General features: G+C 34.1%; 1 protein-coding gene across 1 annotated transcript in view; it reads right to left on the bottom strand.

Moving 5' to 3' along the window:
• The window catches only part of LOC129223325 (uncharacterized), a 74,627-nt gene that overhangs the window by 43,002 nt on the left and 12,206 nt on the right, over positions 1-19,419 (bottom strand). Inside the window, exons 5-10 of the mRNA XM_054857892.1 lie at positions 17,047-17,156; positions 11,913-12,449; positions 10,666-11,819; positions 8,160-8,216; positions 2,963-6,751; positions 1,420-1,520 (exon numbers count right to left, since the gene is read on the bottom strand). Of these exons, the coding sequence (XP_054713867.1) occupies positions 1,420-1,520; positions 2,963-6,751; positions 8,160-8,216; positions 10,666-11,819; positions 11,913-12,449; positions 17,047-17,156 (5,748 nt within the window). The remainder of the gene's footprint in view (positions 1-1,419; positions 1,521-2,962; positions 6,752-8,159; positions 8,217-10,665; positions 11,820-11,912; positions 12,450-17,046; positions 17,157-19,419) is intronic.

Genomic DNA, 19,419 nt, shown 5'->3' with positions numbered 1-19,419 from the left:
ACCACAAAAAAAAAAAAATGCACAAAAAAATTGCATAAAAAAAACACTGCATAAAAACATGTTCGGGTGTAATCTAATTCATTTATTTCTAAGAAATTCAAATGTAATCATCACTATTTTTACAAAAATTAAAACATTTTCTTTCCCCAGCATTTACATTCCATTATGATCATATGAATTAAAGGGATCTGATGTGGACACCACATTGCTTCCTTATACGTCTATTAAATAATAGTTGTTTTTAATAACTGAAAAGAATGAGTGAGTAGTTGTAGTGTATGTATACATTTGTACACATGTATACATATTAGAAGTAATACTTTTTAAATGAATAGCTTTTTAGAAATTTCTACACACATAAAAGTATGATAAACACAGAATTGGACAGTTTTCCAATACTTCACTTGGCTCACTTAAAATCTTGGCGATCAATTTTCACTTTGGTCATTACCATCATGTTTGGTCAAAGTTGCATAGAAACTACTTGTTTGGCGATATCATACGTTATTTCACCTTTTTAATTTGCTTTCAAACAAAAAAGCCTCAGGACTAAAAGCTACATTAAAATGAGAAAAAGTCCTCTAAACAAATACAGTAATGCATTAAAATGTAAAATAAGCCGCCAAGTAGTGAACAAGCCATTAAATAACATAAAACTTTTAATGCAAATATTCTGTCAGCGAAATACGATAAATAAAAGCAAGAGCAATAACTGCAGATATACATGGAGTCTCATTAAAATGTTAAATCAGAAAAAGAGGAGCAAACATGGCAACAACGTAAACGTTATTATATTTTCGGCTACACAGTTAAAGTTAAAAAGTGACAAGTCAAGTGCATTGGTAAAGTACCGAGAATTGTACTTTCAAATGTAAAGAAAGGTAATGCTTTTATTAGTGACTGCAATCTAAATCTAAAATTGCATAAAAACTGTATGGAATGTGAAAGAAGGACAAAAAAAACAAACAATATAGTGGTGTCTTAGAGTGAGCAAGAAAACATTTTAACTTATTACACCTGTAATTTGTAGCAAACCAATGCAAAAAAGTAGTTTTCAGGGATTCACTCTCCAAATATCGACTATTTTAACATGATTTTATGGATTACTCGTTAAATATCTCCAAGAATGCAAATAAACCAGATTCGAAAAATAATATCTGTCGGCAACCTTGGCAATGTATGGCAAAGGGGTTGCCTTCTGAGCTTTGAAATTACAGAGTTGCCAACCTTACGAAGTGCAAGAGAAACAATCAAAAAGCAGGAAAAATTTTTATACCTTGGAACCAGATGAATGCTACAGAATTGATAGTTTTCATGCTATTAGACATTTTTTTAAACCTTTAACTTTTGGACTGTCACACACACAAATCAAAATATTAAACTCATATATTGAAGAAAATAATTATGAAGATCAATCACCTCTCGAACAATAGAATCTGAATCAGATATGCTCCCAGAAATTCCAAGGGACTTCATCCTAGTAGCAACCATTCTGTACCTCCCATCAGAATCAACGGATGCTAAAGCATATAAAAGAATGTTGATAAAAGTACTCAAATATACTAAAGCAAACTTATTAGACACAAAAACAAACTGAAAATAAAATTATGGCAGGTAGAATAATTAATTACAGAAAAGCATAAATTTAATTTATGTTTTGCTGCCTCTAAGAATCACTCCCTTAAAGAACTTCATGTACATTTTTACAATAGAAAGAATTTGAATTTGAATCAATTAAAATACCAACAGAAATAAAAAATCTAATGAAAATCTACAAGCAAAATTTTTTAAGCCAAATGCAGCATTATCTCTACAGCATTTTCTGTACATCTCCACACTTGAGTAGTTATTATTCTCTTATTGACATTTTAAGAACTCTTGACATTTCAAAATAAATGAAATTAAGCTTCTTTTTTTTTTTTTTTTTGAAGAAAATATAATAATAAATTATATTATTTATTTTTATACGTAAAACTATGTTTCAAGCAATTATGGATTACATTGAATTTAAATCTGACACTTTAAGATACAACATTAATAAATTATCCATCTTTTAAAGATTGCTTTAAATTTTACATGCAAAAAAAAAACATGTTCTGTTCACTGTTTATGCCCAATTTTCTACACACAAAGAACAAATGAAAAAGGTACTGAAGTTCTGTGTCATATACATGCATACATCATGCACCTACTTTTTTACTTTATTTACTATTTTTTTTTTTTTTCAAAATTTTATATTGAAAAATAACTATTATTATTGCTATTATTACTCATTTATTCTTTGCACGTGAACATGAAAAACAATTACCATTTCAGAGTGTAATTCTTTCTCAGCTCATGAAAATACAGGCCCAAAAATTGAATCTTTCATAAGTTTCTCCCCAGATTTTTGTTTTGAATTCAGATAATTCAATGTTGTTTATATAATGTATAGTTGTATTTTATTTAAAAAGTTATATTTTCTAACATAATTCTAAATGAATCAGAAAGTATTTTACATCAAAACACAACAAACAAAACTTAAATTTTGTTTTTATTTTACTTAGTTCATAATTTAGGAGGGTGAAGAGGCCCTTTCTGAAAAATTAAACTACAGGATAAAAGAATTTAACTGTTTTCTGTTCCTTTTTTTTAAGAAGGAGAAACTTGAGTTTACCCAACTGGAAACAATCAGTCGGTTAAACGTGATTAGCTCTAATAGTAAATATTTCTAATTTTATTTTAACAAATAGTTTTAATAGAAAAGGATGTCTGTCAATCTAAGTAAACAAACAGATTTCCTAATAATTCAATAAAAAAAAAGATCAGTCGAGCAACATATTTCAACTGTACAAATGCTGACCACTTTCACAACATCCAAAGCACAATGTCAAATTACTCGAGATTTTACAGAAACAAAAGTTATAGCATTAAATCAATTTTTAAAAAATAATAATGACTGCATTTTTTAGATTAAAATTACCTTCATCACATGAAGATGTGGCTAGGGAAGTGCTATCTGAATCAATAAACCTATTTCTTTGTGCACAAATGTATTCTGATGATTTTGATGGGTCCTTTATTTGATCATACAAATTTTCTTCCACAGAATTTCTCCCCAAGACATTGTTTGAATTTGAAACTCCAATGCTACCGCAGTTATTAGTTACCGTTGTCTTTTCAGTCGGTATACTTTGCTGCTTGGAGTTCTGTCCAAAAAAGTGCTGCGCACTAACCCGTCGAAGGACACTCTGATCTAAAAAATCCCTGTCACTTTCAATTGCTCGGGTTCTGTCATATTGGCTTCTCTGTTGTGATTCGGGTACAACCGGGTCACAAAACTGCTTCTCGGGAAATAAGTGAGAGCCACATGAATTGGCGATTTGCCTCTCACAAGAACCCCTTTCAGAAACCCGAGTTATACTCTCAGATTTAGAAGCGGATTCAACGCAGTAGGATGCTTCAAGTTGATGGAAAAATTCAATATTCTCATAAACAGGACTGCTGCGTCCATCAACTTCTATTGCTTTATCAATAGCATTTGGTATTCCTTCAAGTGACTGGGATAATCTCCTCTGTAATTTCTCTTTGGGCTGGAAGATGATATTTTCATAGACTGGCTCATCAGACTGATAATGACAAGAGTTTAAATCCGGTGTTGATGACCTTTGTTTAAAATATGACATGGTGCTATTGGATCTTGTTTTTTCCAAAGTGTGTCCAGCTTCATACTTATTTTTTTCGGCATCTAAATACTTGGACTCAGAGCACTGGAACATATCTAAGGCACATTTTAGATTCCTCTTAGTTGCTTCTCCTCTCCACTGCTTTCCTGGTGTCATGTCATTCATGGCAGCTCGATTATTGTCGCCCTCCGACATAGTATTGATCTTGTTCACTTTTCTACCTACGTCTCCTTTGCAAGCATACGGACTAGCAGATCTGACATTATTTAGAAGGGCTGGATTGTTTCTTGGTGGGCTTACTTTATCAAAATATGGCATATCATTGGCAAATTTGAAGTCGCCAAACAAATCTGAATAATAATATGGCGCAGAATTTGGCGACTTTGAGGAAGGAGAAGAAAGTTTCTCTGATGGCACGTGGTCATGCACCTGAACAGTAGGCACAACGTCTGGTGCAAAAGAATTTGGCAATACATTAGGTGGGTTCATTGATGAATAACTGCTTGCTTCAGCTCTTGAGAGGTATGCAACATTTTCAGACAAACAATTATTTTGGTCAGGAACAACAAGCGGAACACTTGCAAGAACCCCTGAAATGGGATTAACATTTTCATACCTGGAATGCTTCCCATCTTTTCTCTCAGTTATTCTGTTAAGTTCAGATTCTTCCACGTTGAAAGGAACTGGGAAAATTTTTGGCGCTTCCGGTTTTTTACCTTTAGTGTAAACCCTAAGCTTCCTCACATGAATTTTCTTTTCGTTATCAGGCGAGTTATTCTCGGTTTCTTGAGAAGAAAGTTCCAAGTTGGGGCTCATAAAAGAAGAATCTACTCCAGAATTAACATTCGAAAGAGTTTCATACGAAGGAAGAGGTTTCACTCTTGGTAAATTAGCGTCCTTCTTCAATAAAACAGGATTCGGTGACATTATGTTATACTGCTGGTTGCAGTGAAGCTGAGTGGAATGTGAAAGCTCTTCTTGGGTGTATGACACTATTTCTGAATCAAAGGAAGAATGCAGATCTTGTTTTGTTTGTTCATTGTAAAAGTGATGTAAGATAGATGTTTGATAGGATGGCAAAGGGGCACTTCCCGTGGTGTCAAAGTCTCGACTAGCCTCATCATCTGCATCGGATGCATCACTGTCTTTCATCTCTTGCAGTTGTAGTAAATCCGGTACAGACACGCTTAAATGTGTCTGTTCATAATGGTGGACTTTATTACGAGAAGATGAACTTGGACGGAAACTGCTACTCTCGCTTCCCTGCTGTGGCTGCCCTACACTGGTGACATTAGAGCAAGAGAGACTGCTCATGAGCACAGAATTCGTCTCTTGTACCGACTTCATAGAATACTCGGATTTCAAACTCTTCGCAGAGGCATACTTCTGCATAGGTTTCTCATATATATTTTCAGTCAGGGATTCTTCGGAACTGCTAGATTTCATCTCATATTGAAACTGCTTCATTTTCTGTTTTTCATAAACATCGTGTAAAAAACTCGGTGGGGGCGAAAATGGTTCATTGTATACATGCTCGTCTTCAACGGTAACCTTGGAATGACTCTCAGGTGCACTATTTGGGAGAAATTTATTGCCATTCATCATAACATATTCTGGCTCCTCCACTTCTTTTAACCCAGACATAGGAAGATATTCCACTTCATCAGCTATTTTGAAAGAACTTGATGGCGTACTATAACTCTTACAAACATCACCCATAGAAGAATCCTTAGTTTTGCTCAGTGTGGCATCACTCACAGAAGTTTTCAAACATGGCTCATTAAATGCACAAAAATATTCTTTCATAGATGTAATCGGCACGATTTGGTCAATTGACGATTCGTTGTCTTTCCCAGAATCTGCTGTTTTCCTCAAATCCGCTAACACGGAAGAAAATGGCGAAAGCAAAATGGGTGCAGATTTCATAGTCAAATCATCAGAGCTTTCATCAGTGTTTTCAATCACTACAGCTTCAGAATCGCTGTGCAATATGCGTTTGCTATTGCGGCTGCGACTGGCCTTGTAATGATTCCTTTTAACTGATGCTCGATTCACATATTTTTCTTTAACATAGCAAGTATTCGAAGAAGATTTAGAAGATTTTTCATTAACTGGTTTCTTCGCTTTGCTATTCTTCTGAACTGTCTCCACTGTTTCGAACTTCTTAATTCGATCCTGCACAATATTTGGAGGTGGTGCCTCCCTCTTCCGCAACAGCTGACCTCTCATTTCTTCATAGCTCAAGTTCTTCTTCGCCTCATGCTTCACGACATAGCCGTCAGCTGGATCCTTCTCGGAAACAGATTCCGTTAATTCAGTCATTACTTGATTGAAAAGGGGCTTTAATCTAACCAGATCTTCTGGTGTTTTCTCCATTTCTTCTTTATTACGGAAATCATTTGTAACTTCACCGAGTTCAAATGTTTCCTTGGGTTTTGGATTTTGCATTCTGTTTTTAGTAGCAGTTTTATCACATATTGGCAATCCGATATCTTTATCGAGATTTAACAGATGTAAAGTTTTATCTTTATTGTAGTTCTTATTGGGTGTTTGTTTGACATCAGTAGGATAAACTGTGCTAGACGACTCCTTTTTCTGCGGATTTACCGTCTTATTTTTCCCTCGTGTAGAAGAATAAAATATCTGTGAAGCACGATAATAGTCCTCACGTCTTATACCAAACTCCATTTCATCATCAAAAGAGTCAAAGCTATCATTGACAATTTTCGACTTGGGAGAGTCCGAATGAACCGACACTTTACGGTGCTTAGAGTCAGAAGCTACAGAATCAGAACTATGTCTCGTATTCACAGACTGTGTGATATTACTGTCTCTTTCATCAGGTTCAGGATATAAACTTTTGGATACTTGTTTGAGAGGCTTCAACACAGCTTGATTAACAGAATCTTTGTATGATATCTGAGAAGAAAACATTTCTTCGCAGTCGTCATTCAAATAGTCCTGAGACATGGCCCCAATGTTGACATAGTCTGGAGAAGAGGACTGATATCTGTTAGGTACTACTTCCTCACAAGCATCTGCATCTTGCCTCTCTTGCATACCTCTGTTTTTCTTTTCATCGATATCTTGGAATAGAATCAAAAAGAATTATTTTACAAAATGTTTGCAATTTTAAAATTTGGTAATACAAGGAAAGACTTGCCATCCTACACCACACGCAGAGACAGATATACACATGCTGAAGACAATCAAAGCAGTCACATAAACAGTTAGACAGATGTTTTGAACAGTTAGTCAGCTGTTAAGAATCCAATGACTTGTGTCATTTGATGCAACATATTAGTCTTGAGGATTAGTGGGCTTCACAGAGTCTTTGGTTAGGACGTAGATCTTTTCATCATGGGCAGATACATATTTTAACATACATGCAGAGCATTAATAAGGAAATATTGAAATGTTAGAGCACATAGAGTTGTTTATACAAAATTTTAACATTAGAGACATAATCGAAATCATTTATAGTTAATTCAATAAATCCCTTCACCAATATGGAAAAATGCAATGCATTAAAATAAAAGCAGTCATAATAAGAAATCAGTTAGAATTAATATACACATGTCAACTGAACAATTCCTGAATACAGTTTTCTCCATTCCTGTGGGAAATTTGCTTCTTACTAAGGACTAAGTAAAACTCTTTCGCTTATGACCTAATAACACATTAGGCTAAATAAACAGTCATATATTTATAATGATAATAACTAAACAGTAATTATTAATGAACTGGATACATACAATTATTTGTGCATTTTAACAACATTATTTTGGTTTTAGTATTTATCCAAGAATAGACCAATATTTTAAAAACAATGACTGTTCTAGGCATTTCAAAGTAAAATTTTGAAAATCAATATTCAAAGAGTTAAATTCATTTCAAAAAGCCCTTCTAAATATAAAAAAGATTGCTTTTTTTTTACTTCCATTTTGAAATATTACATTGATTTTACTTGTATAATAGAAAACTGAAAAATATGTTTATTTTTCCCAACTGTGCTTCATTAAAATGCAATGTAACAAAATAAATGAATAAATGAATCTACTTCAGCTTTAGCATTATCAAAAACTCTCAAAATGTATTTCAGCTTTTGAAAAAAAAAATGCATTATTTGAAAAAGTTAATTAAACTAATATTAGTTTTTGATATTATTCCCCACACTAGTAGTAATAGATTTTACCAAAATTATCTCAATAAAGTTACTCCATTTCAAGACTATTACATGATAACTTACTATAACCACTGCCCCATAGGAACAGAGAAATACTGTATTTTATAACATTAAATGATTGAAAGAAGAATATGTCAATTACCTAAAAATAGAATTAACAGCAGAAAATTAATATTTTGAGCAAACACTTTGAAATGTTTATATTTTCTCAACTTTTGCAGACATTTAAAATTTTAATGCCTTGTATTAAATGCCAAAGAAATAAAAATACTTAAATTCAATTGTTTGTATAAAAAATCAATATTCACCTTCGTCATCTGAAGAGTATGTTGTAGTTTCTTGGCGGGATAAAACTTTTGGAGAATCTGAAATAAATGTTACATTTATTAGAAGAAAGAAGGATTAAACTGTACATTTTTTTTTTCTGAGAATTAGAAAGTCCCGATGAGGTGAGTTCTTTTGCCTTTTAGGAATGATTGGAAATGTAATTTATGCAGAAATTACAAGCTAAGTGTTAATGATGAGTTAACGTTATTTTGTACATTCTCCCTCGACTTAACCTTTCAATACGCAACATTTTATTATATTTTCCTAATATACAGCCAAAGTGAATTAAAGAAGAAAAAAAGGATGCATTAATTCATTCATTAAAAAAAATCGATGTTCACACTAACAAACAATTAAATCAAATGACAAAAATCCCCTTGAAAAACATTTTTCAATTAAAAAATATAGCAACAGACGTTGCCCCAAAATAGGCTAATTCAAATCAATAAATTTTGCAACTAAGTTTTACAACTGCAGTAGAATAAACTTGAAATACAATCACAATACAACTGTCAAAAGGTTTACAATACAACTGACCAGCAGCAGGCATTGAGAAGAGATAAAATGGAGGAAGTGACAACTTTCTTTCATGAAGCAAAGACCCCAAGTCACGTGACAGATTTCAAAGCAAAGCATTGGAAGGAATCAGATTTCCTATGTTAATTTCAAGCAAAACGTGTCAATGGCTTGTAGTTGTTAAGTCACGTGACTTGGGGTCTCAGCTTTTGCTAAGCCAATGATTGGATTTCCTCCCTCCATTTACTAATTCCTGCTCTAAGACAGCAGGTTCAGGACCCAGCTAGGGTGGCCCTAGTTTGTTATAATTAGAAAAAGCTTCAAAATGTCTTTTTTTTATTAAACCTTTTGATTTAAAATGAAATACTACATTAACTCACATTCAGGACCAGATTTAGGGGAGAGCAGGTGGGACTGCTGCCCCGGGGCCTCCACAATAAAGGGGCCCCCACAATAAAATTTTTACAAAATATCCTAACTTTCATGGGTCGAAAATATTGGATATATACACATAATATATCAAAATATTCAGATATATATCAAAGTATCGGATATTTTCGAAAATATGATCTTTTCGAACCCTGATTAGGGGCCTCCACTCCTTTGTTGCCCCGGGGCCTCCACACTTCCAAATGCGGCCCTGCTTACATTTATAAAGAAAGTTTTTCTAAATATATCTAAACAGAAAAAAAAACTATATTTTTTAAACTAATTTTTATAAATCTATGCTTCTTATCTGTATGAGTGTTACATTCATAGATAAATCATGTTAATGAATGTTTGCATATTTTCAGAACTAAATTATACTCAAAAAAATACCTTCTTTTTAAGCCTGTTTTTGTTGACTCAGCAAAAGGTTTTTGCTTGTCCCTTATACGCGTTGTCTAAACTTTCAAAATACAGTTGGCTCTCTGTTTAACGACTTTCAAGGGACCACAAAAAATCGTCCTTAAGTAGAAAGCGTCCTTAAATAGAATGCTTTTAACACTACAGTGGACCATCTGGGACCGTAAAAAGCCGTCGCTAAATAGAGAAAGTCGTTAAATAGAGTGTCATTAAACGGAAAGCCAACTGTATAAAATTAATTTTTCACAATTTTCAATAGGGGCCACTAAAGTATCGTGTGGCCTCTATGACCACATCATGAGACTACTTCATTACTGAATAGTAGTTAATTGCTACAAACAATTAACTACTATTCTGTTTTTTTTTTCTCCCAGTAAGGAAAATTTAACAAATTGTTATTTCTTTTCAATTTTTGGGAAATGTGAAGATTTGATTTAAATGGTATTGTAGTACCATTTTTAAACTTCATTTAATTACAAGTACTTATGCCTTCCTTCAAACAAAAATTTTTGAAAAAAAAATATTTTTCCTAATTTTAAGAGAAAAATATGGCATTCTAGGTCACTCGATTTTTTAATTTGCTTGTGTATAATTAAGCTTATAACTTTTCAAGCAAAATTTTAATACCTAAAAGAATTTTCTAGCCAAGGCAAATCACATTTGCATGAAGATATTTTTTTCCCCTAAAATGCCAATAAATCCTAACCAATAGAATGTGAAGCTTGTGTACAATACTGGTACAGAAGCAGTATTGAACACTTAACTGAACTAAACTTGATGAATACTCGTAATTTAAACATAAATTATAGTTTCATGAGTTATATTAATACATTTTAAATTTTAAGTAAAACCGATTAAGTTTTTAGAAAATGTGAATGGAATTTTTTGTCTTTGAAAATGTGAATGGAATTATTTGTCGTCTCTAAAGGTCTTGAAGATCAGAAATTTGGCAAGGTTTTTTTCCCCCTCACTATTTTTTATGAACATTTTCAAATCAAAAAATTTGTTGAAAACTCCTTGACGAACATACAAATACCTAACATGAGCTACTTAATATATTTTTCCCACAAACACAACTTATTTTTACTACTTACAATTCAAAAGTCAAAAAAAATGCTATCTTACTGTGAAAATCTTCTCTGCCATTTCTATTCCTGCTTGTCCTGGTAAGAGAATTGCCCCCATCGTATGCACTTTGATTTTGAGATTCATTTCCAATGTCGCTGACGTTTGGCATCGTGCTGAAAGAATGCATCATGGGCGGATAATGGCTACTTTGAACAGTGCTCGAAACATTACAGTCAGCTGGGGAATTATCATCATAGGAGAAAAGAATTTCATTGTTCTCTGAATCCACACAATACATGACATTTTGCTTGTACAAATTATTGGCACTATTTTCAGGCAAAGTTGAATTTGAATTACTTCTATCATTAGGTACCGAGTTATGAGTTTGGGGATTATCGGCGATATGATCGTTATATTGAGCTCCTGCAGGTGTTTGTGGCTTGTAGGGTTTTCTATAGCTGTTGTACTGTTCTGAGTCATAACCAGAAATCATCTGATCTTCCGATGAATACACATAGTCATCTCTACCAGTTGTGCCACTTTTGTGAAAACTGGCATTACGGTTGTTCAATTCTTTCCTACCCCTGTACGAATGTGCACTTTGCTGTTGATACTTCATCGGGGAATTCATTGGCGAACTGGTATCGGAAGAAGAATTGGAGCGTATTTGGTTCTTTCTCGAAAGGGGAGATTGCAGCATCCTCTGCTTCCATTCAAGCAGCCTCTGCATGGATTCTTTACGCACTTTATTAGTAGGAGAATCATCGACCATCTTGTCGTATTTTTCTCCATACAAAGCGTTCATTTCTTGTCTATATTCAACAAGGTCACAATCTTTCGTGGTATATGAAGACTGTTCATCGAATTGACTATTGCCGACGTAATGAATGTTAAGTCTCTGGTCCGACATGGTAGCATTTGGGTCCGGATGCCTAAAGCCATATGCCCTTCTCGATTTGTCCAGATTTTTATTGGCATACAACTGATCTGCTTGCATCCTGACAGCTTCACGGTAATCATCAAAATCCCCCTCTTCCGAGTCCATGTAGCGGTTGTAACATTCAAGGCTGGATTTGGGCCTAGGCGGTTGAGGATTCTCTTGATACCGATTGGAGCTTGGAATCACCGAGCAATCTGGATCACGTTCTAAGAAATCTGCAGAGCGAGGGCGAGGTGGTTGGTTTCGATAGGGATCAGAAATCTCTTCTGGTCTGGAGTTATCGTTGTAGCAGGTGGGACTGTAGTTGGGATAGTCCACATTGTAAGGTGGGAAGTACTTCACATTTCTATCATGACCGTCTTGCTCGTTGTCAGAAAAATACTTCGTGGTTCTCTCATGTCCTTGGCGGTCAGTCTCGGGATGATACTTCATGCTGCTTTCATGGCCTCCATCAGGATCATACCGCATGCCCCTGTCTGGATCAGCATGATACATCTGGTACTGGGAAGCCTCCATGGCAAACTCTCTATCCCTCGGATCATAGCAATCGTTGGGATACATGCCAAAACTATCGGAGGAAGCCATCCTTTTTGGCTTTGGAGGAGCGTTGGCATATAGCGGCTGCCTCACGGGAGGTTCTCGTGGGTTTGGCATTTTGTATAAGTGAGATGGTGAGCTTTTGTACATATTTGGATATTTGTCATCACTGCTTAGATAAACTTCCCCCATTCGATCGCCGTAGCTGTTCGACCTGTGCTTCAGGGGCTCGGATCTAAAACTCGAGTCATGACTTGAATTAGCTCTGTTCTGGTTAGGAAAGCGTTTGGAACGGTATGAGGTAAAGCCCGAATCTTCATCGTCATTACTAGTTGAGCTGAATGTGGCGTCATAGTGATCAGATCTGAAATAAGAACATATGACCAATAAATGGCATGGATTTAAAGATATGAAAATATTAAGATTAAATAAATGTTTGTGCAAGTAAGAAACAGCAATATGACAAAATTATCAAACTAACAGAGAATGACTCCATTTTGGTGTATTACATCATGGACCATCATGTTAAAAGGTTGGTTTAGATAACACTAAAAATGAGCAAAAAGAAGAATGAGAATAGATGATTCAAGTTAATTTAAAAAGCTGGATGATGCAAAGAAACGAAAAACTTTTCTATTCCTTTATTAATCAGAAACAGAATATCAGGTTTCAAAACTTGAAGAGTCATGCAAAAATAATTGTTCATGTTGCATTTGAATTTCTAAAGGGTGATCATGAGTTTATGGAAAAAAAACCTGAAAGTTTTGAAGAGAAAATTGGAAGCGGGGGAGGGGGGGATTTTTTAAAACTAAGATCCTGAATAGTTAACTATGCATAACTTTTACACATACATACATTAATTGTATTTGAAAAGCATACGAGAGACATTTCCTACTTTCGAAAAAAATTTAACTTGAATTAATGTGCATATGTTTATTAAATCATAATTGAAAAAACAAAATATAAAAAGGTGGAAGGTGAGGGAATTCCATCATCATCATAGTATTGGCATCACAGTATTGGAAGGATTGCTCAATATTGTAACACTTTAACAACTGACAAACTGAGTTAACATAAGTGCAGTAACAATAATATTACATACCTGCCAACATTCAAAGAAAAAAATCCAGTAGATTTTTTTAATGTGGCACAGTATTGCTCTTTTCCATGTTATTGAGGGGAAAATAGGAATATTTCATGATCTCTTAAAGTACAATAATACGCAAGTTCCTTGAGTCATATACACAGAGATTAATTAATGAAAATATTAAATGGAAGAATAAAAGTTAAAGTAATACTTTTTCAATGAAAAGTTATTTAGGGAAAAAAAGAATTTCAATTATCTGTTAAAATACAAGAATAGACAAGTTTTTTTCAGGTCTCCAACAAGATTTAATCTACTACTAGCTGCGTGCCCGGCGTTGCACGGGCTACTTAAAAAATGAAAGAGATGTCCAATTGATGTTTTTGTATTACTCGGACATCAGTTTCTAAAGCGCTAAGGAGTAAATAAATACGCGTAATGCAAGGTTTGCAAAACACCAGTAGAGCATATTTTTGGCAAAAATCTCTTTAAAGTTAATTATAGTTATCAGTAATGCAAGTTATGAGTATTTTCAATTAGCACAAAAGATGAAAATGTATGCATTATCAACTATAATCTGTGCTCACTTTAAACTGAATTAAATCTGATAGACTATACCTGAAACATTTGTATGTACAATTACGATCAGCTTTTTACATAAAATGACACATACTTTTTGGTTGCTTTTGTGAAACTAAAGCACCAAGACTTAATAAATACCAATCAGCATTAATTCAATACCAAGTCATCAGATTCGAATTAAGCTTTAGTTAAATCCTTAAAAACAATGTTTTTGTTCAACTCTGTTTCACTTAAAGAAATCCAAACAATCTTAATTTAACATGTTCTTTTAACGATACAAACTGTATTTCAAAGATAGAAACAGGAAGGAAAAAGAGAGTTATTAATTTCGAAAACTCACCCATGTGACGAGAAAAAGTCCAACAAAATAAACATAATTAGTCACACATCCTAAATGTACCAAAATATGAGGCCGGTGAATGATAAACTTACACTACAATCAATAAACATAGCTAAAGAAATAACTTTCATATGCTGAAAGAGTTAAGAACGTTGAATTTAAAAAATAAAAAAAAGACAGATGATAAAATAAAAGCTATGTCGGAATAGAATAACCAATTTTAAACTAATTTAAAATGAAATTCTAGATGGAAACGTTGTTTTAAGATTTGGACAGCAGCCAAAATATCTCTTTTAAAAAAATTATTAGAATTTTACTTGCTCACGCAAATTCAAAATGGCAACAGGAAAGAAATAAAATTCCCGAATAACGTTATGCTAATTAACGTTTTAATTAATATCTCCGCTAATTAAAATCGCACAATTACGAGATTGGTCCTATTGTTTTCTTTGGGAAATTTCAAATTGATCGGTATCTCGTTTGACTCCCGATTCGCAGCGGTTCTCGAGAAGATAGATCTTCAGACAGACAGACGAGAACAGATTTTAATATTATAGTGGATTTTCGGCCACAAAGTGCCCGATAACAGCAGTTGTTTTTTGTACAAGAAATGTTGTAATTAAGCAACATAGGCTTAGCGATGAGTGCGGGAAGTGAGATCCCAAATGTAAACAAGAACTGCTGCTGCCAGTTTACAATGTGCTAAAGTTTAAAATTGAGTAGGAAACTTTCAAAGCATGGAGTAAAAGCGCTAAAATGATGTAAAAATTTATTTTAAAGGGTTTTTTTTTTTTTCATTTTCAAGAAAATTCCTAAATTGAGGGATTTTTTTTTCTTTTTTTCAGAGATTAATAAAAACCGGGAGATTTTCAATAAAAATGGGGTGACCGGGAGAAATGTTAAAAATCCGGGAGTCTCTCGGAAAATCCAGTAGAGTTGGCAGGTATGAATTACCAACAGAAACTACAATAATTACAAACAAATTGTCTCCCCATCAATGGATTACTGTGAAAGTTTATAGAATGAAATTCTAAGATGAAAGATTTTGTTATTTTGCTTTCCCACAAGTTGTAAACAAACATGGGGAACACAGGCTGCTGACAAACTTGGTTTGCAGCCGCATCAGTTTTGGGGACCTTCACTGGTAAACTAAATTCATTTCAACTATTAGTGTGAAGGTAACCTCAGCTTTAATGAGAAGTCTACTTACTACTTACAGTTTTGTTATCGCTGATCCAGGGCCTGAGATTTGTAAAGAAGTGTAAAACTGCATTTATCTGGATGCAGTAAGGCAAGCTGTTTGCTTTTTGTTTCTACTCTTCAGGTAAAGTACAAATTACAGAAATCTTTAGCCTACCAAAATATGCATTATGCACAGAGCATGCATCCTTGTTTGATAACTTTATTACTCGAGTATACTCCTGTGTATATACACACCATATCATTAATTTATTGCTTATAAAAGTCAAAAGTAGTAATCAGTAAAGATTTTATAGCAATCAATCGACAATGGACACCTTAAAAAATTGTTTATTGCTCGCTTTCGTCAAAAGTACTTATTTGACATAGGTTGTAGTACATCAAAGTTTTTCGCAAACAACTTCACTTGGCTAGAATGAAAAATCATGCTTGTTTCAAAGCAAAAAGTAAAGATTGCAAATTTAAAGCAGCATTAATTGTTATACTTACTACCAAACGGCACGAACTTGAGGGTCACGGATTTGGATAAAATTCTAAATATAGGTCAATTCCCACTAGGTATGAGCGCAGGTAAAGCGGTTTGACTGCATAGGCCCTAGTTCGCCTACAACGGGGGTCAGAAGTTGATAATTTGGACCCATGCTGCAACGGAGTTTCCTTTAAAATTACCATTTTTATCCATTTTTCTGCTTCTGTACTGCAGTATGAGCCATTTGCATGCTTACCTTCCAATTAATTATGTTGGATACTAATTTTCAAAAAGCGGTTCTCAAATTTAAATTGGTTACTACTTTCAATAACTTGAATGCCAAAATAACATAGTTACAGTATATTTATCGTTTGCAAATGTAACTAATTATTTTCGTTTTATATTAATCGTGTGCTGGTAAAAAGTATTTATCGTTTGCTGATAAAAACATTTACTTTAACTGGATATTTATCGTCTGCTATCAAAGATACCCCACATTGATAAGCAAAAATGGGAGAGGAGAAGAAGCTCTGATTTATTGCACATGGCACACACACAAAAAAGAAAATTAATACAAGATCGTTTCAACTTTTCAAATAACTTAGATAGTGCCCAACCTGTTCTCCCTTATACTCAATTTACTTACAAAAGATGCCAAAGGTGTCGGGAGATCAAACATAGTGTCGAAATCTGAAATTCCAATGGAAACGCCATTGCATTTTAGGGCCAAACTAGCAACTTTGGGCTCTCGTTGCAGCCAAACCAGGGCCTATGCAGTCAAACCGCTTTACCTGCGCTCATACCTAGTGGGAATGGACCTATAGCTAGAATTTTGTCAAAATCCGTGACCCTCAAGGTCGTGCCATTTGGTCGTTAGCCAGAAATAAGAAATTACTACTAAACTTTAAAAATGAAGAAGCTTTCTGGAAAGACTAACAAATATGATGGGTATTCATCCATTTGACTTATTGTCATTGGACATGGGAGCACACCCTATTGTGCAGGCTGTGCCATTGAAATTTTTAGGGGGGGAGGAGTCATAATTGGAGAGGATTCCTGATCTCATTTTGGGGACTCTCATTCCGGGGCCCGCTCTGTAGTATTTCATGGAGGTGCACCCTTTGGGGGGAAAGGCACCCATGCATAAGATGAGTAAATTTTATTAATGCTTAGCATTAAGAATCAACCACAATGTGAATTGATAACTTTAAAAAAAGATAAACAAGTAACTAAACTTGAAATTTAAATCAATGGGATAAAAAGGGGGGGGGATATAAAATACATACTTCACGAATTTTTGCATGATGGAAGCAAGGGACATAGCATTCATCCATCTCTTCATACTTTCTTTATCTTCAGCAGCAAAGTAGTAAGTTTTCATGTTTTGGTGTTCCGCCTGAAATCCGTTAATAAATAAGTAAGTGACCTTGACTATGGAATCAACTCTAAAAATATCTAGTACAAGCATTTTTACATTAAAATATTAAATCAAAAAGCACTGATTAAAAAGAGACCCTTTAAAGAGAGAGTTTGTAATAAGACATCAAAATTAAAAAACTTTATTCGTTCAAACAAGAAATGTAGTAGAGTTTATTAATGTAACAGAACAGGTTCAGTTTTAAGTCAAATTAATAATTAACTGATAAGCAATAAAAGTCAATTAAAATAATGTTAAATAAAGGACTACAAGGAGGGAAATAATTTTATTTTCGATAAAAGTTTGGTTGCTCTTTGGATCCATTTGCTGAGGTTTAAAAAAAAATCAAGAATTTAAAGCATATTCATGAACTAAATCAAAATAAGGACCTTTAATTAAAAATTCGCTTGGAATTACTTGAAAAGTTCATAATATAAGGACTTTTTAATAAATTTCTTACTGAAATAAATTCTTAAATTGCTCCATATTCTATATGATACCATAAAGGTACATCATTTGTGAGCAGAGAAAATTCTTTTCCATGATCATATATTTATTCGGAAGGAGATTTTTGATGATCATTGAGTTGAACCTTGTTAAAACCAATGCCAAGCAACCATTAAAATCAATTCCTCTTTCCTGTAGTTCATTTTATCTGAACAACAGGACTGGGCTCAAAAATGTATTTTGTTTTAGCAGTAATTTGTTTTAAGCTTAATTGAATTAATGGAATTTGACTGTATAATCCACCGTAAAATCCCGAAAGTAACCACCTATTGATTATAGCCCCCCCCCCTTTTCTGTGAAAAGTGAAATCACTTTTAAAATCCTGAATATACCCCCCCCCCCCCTCCCTTCACCTGAAAATTTTCCGATCATCTTCATTTGCCACTCCCTCCAAAAAAAGAGGGATAACATTTTCTGCTTTACTTGGAAAGCATTTACAAAGGTTTAGTTTCCCCCTCCATGTGCAGTAGGGTGTCCCAAAAAAATGAGTCGTTTTTTTAAAACGCATACCCTCTTATTTTTTTCCTTTTATATCAAAACCGTTGTAAAAAAAGTTTCATGCAATTTGAAGCACGGAAACCCGTGCCGACTTGCACTTAAAGGCCTAAACGTGTAAATAGCACATGTATAGCGATGCGATACTTTGCGAAGCTCAAAGCAGCTGTAAATAGTGCACAGAAAACAAATGAAAACAGAACCACGGCTTATCCGTGGCAATTTGCAAACTGTCAAACGTGTTAGTACGAATACATTCTGGTCAGCGAGTGCTGTATAGTCTTTTCATAGGGAACGAAACATGGCAGTGGAATTGCAAAGTTCGAAAAAAGAGATATTTTTAATAGGAGTGGCGTAAAACACCAAATTATGGACTTGAAACTTTCCTCTAATGGACAAGTTCTGTCTGTTTTGTTTTATGACATTCAAGAAGTAAATTTAACCATCAGTGAAAGTGCAAATCTCGCTATACGGTAATGCATCATCTTTTGTTAAAAGGCACGCATTCCCACCAAATCGTTGCCAAATTGTTTGAATAAACTTAAAAACCTGTATCAAATTTGGAGAGACTTACAAAAAAAGGCAAAGAAACTGCAAGAAGTATTCAGGCAGCGCCAACAAGAATTTGAGAGTAATTTAAACAATTTATTCAATATTGCACATGCTGATGCACTTCAGTTAATCAAAATAGAGGAAAATGGGATTATCTTGCAACTCCAAAGAGAGCCGACATAGTTACTTTAGGTGGAACGGATAAAAAACTGGCCGACAAAGAGGAAAGGGCTCGACTTTGAGCGGTCAAAGAAAACAGACGCATTAAATACGATTCCGCTTCAACATCCTCGGAATTGTATGAACCTGTACAAGAAGATTCCTCTTCGAGATTGAGTGAAAATATTAATTCGGAAGATTTCCCTGAAACATATAACGCAGTACCTGGAACAAGTTTATCAGAACCTGGAACAAGTATATTAGAACCTGGAACAAGTATATCAGAACCAGGAACAAATATTCCAGAACCTGGAACAAGTATTATCAGAACCTGGGACAAGTAAATATGCAATGAGGAGCGATTTTATTACTCCAAAGTCATTTGCTTCATTGGACAGGTGTCCAAGTATACCAGATTATGTGTTTATTCTTGAAGCTACTATTGACAAACTTGGGTGTAACATTCATGAATTTCCCATAGTGTACAAAAATGTGAACTCAATTATCTCAAAAGCTGCTGTACAAAAAT

This window comes from Uloborus diversus, chromosome 5 (genome assembly GCF_026930045.1).
Source record: "Uloborus diversus isolate 005 chromosome 5, Udiv.v.3.1, whole genome shotgun sequence".
Classification (NCBI taxonomy): domain Eukaryota; kingdom Metazoa; phylum Arthropoda; class Arachnida; order Araneae; family Uloboridae; genus Uloborus; species Uloborus diversus.
This window is presented reverse-complemented; position numbering and strand designations above follow the sequence as displayed.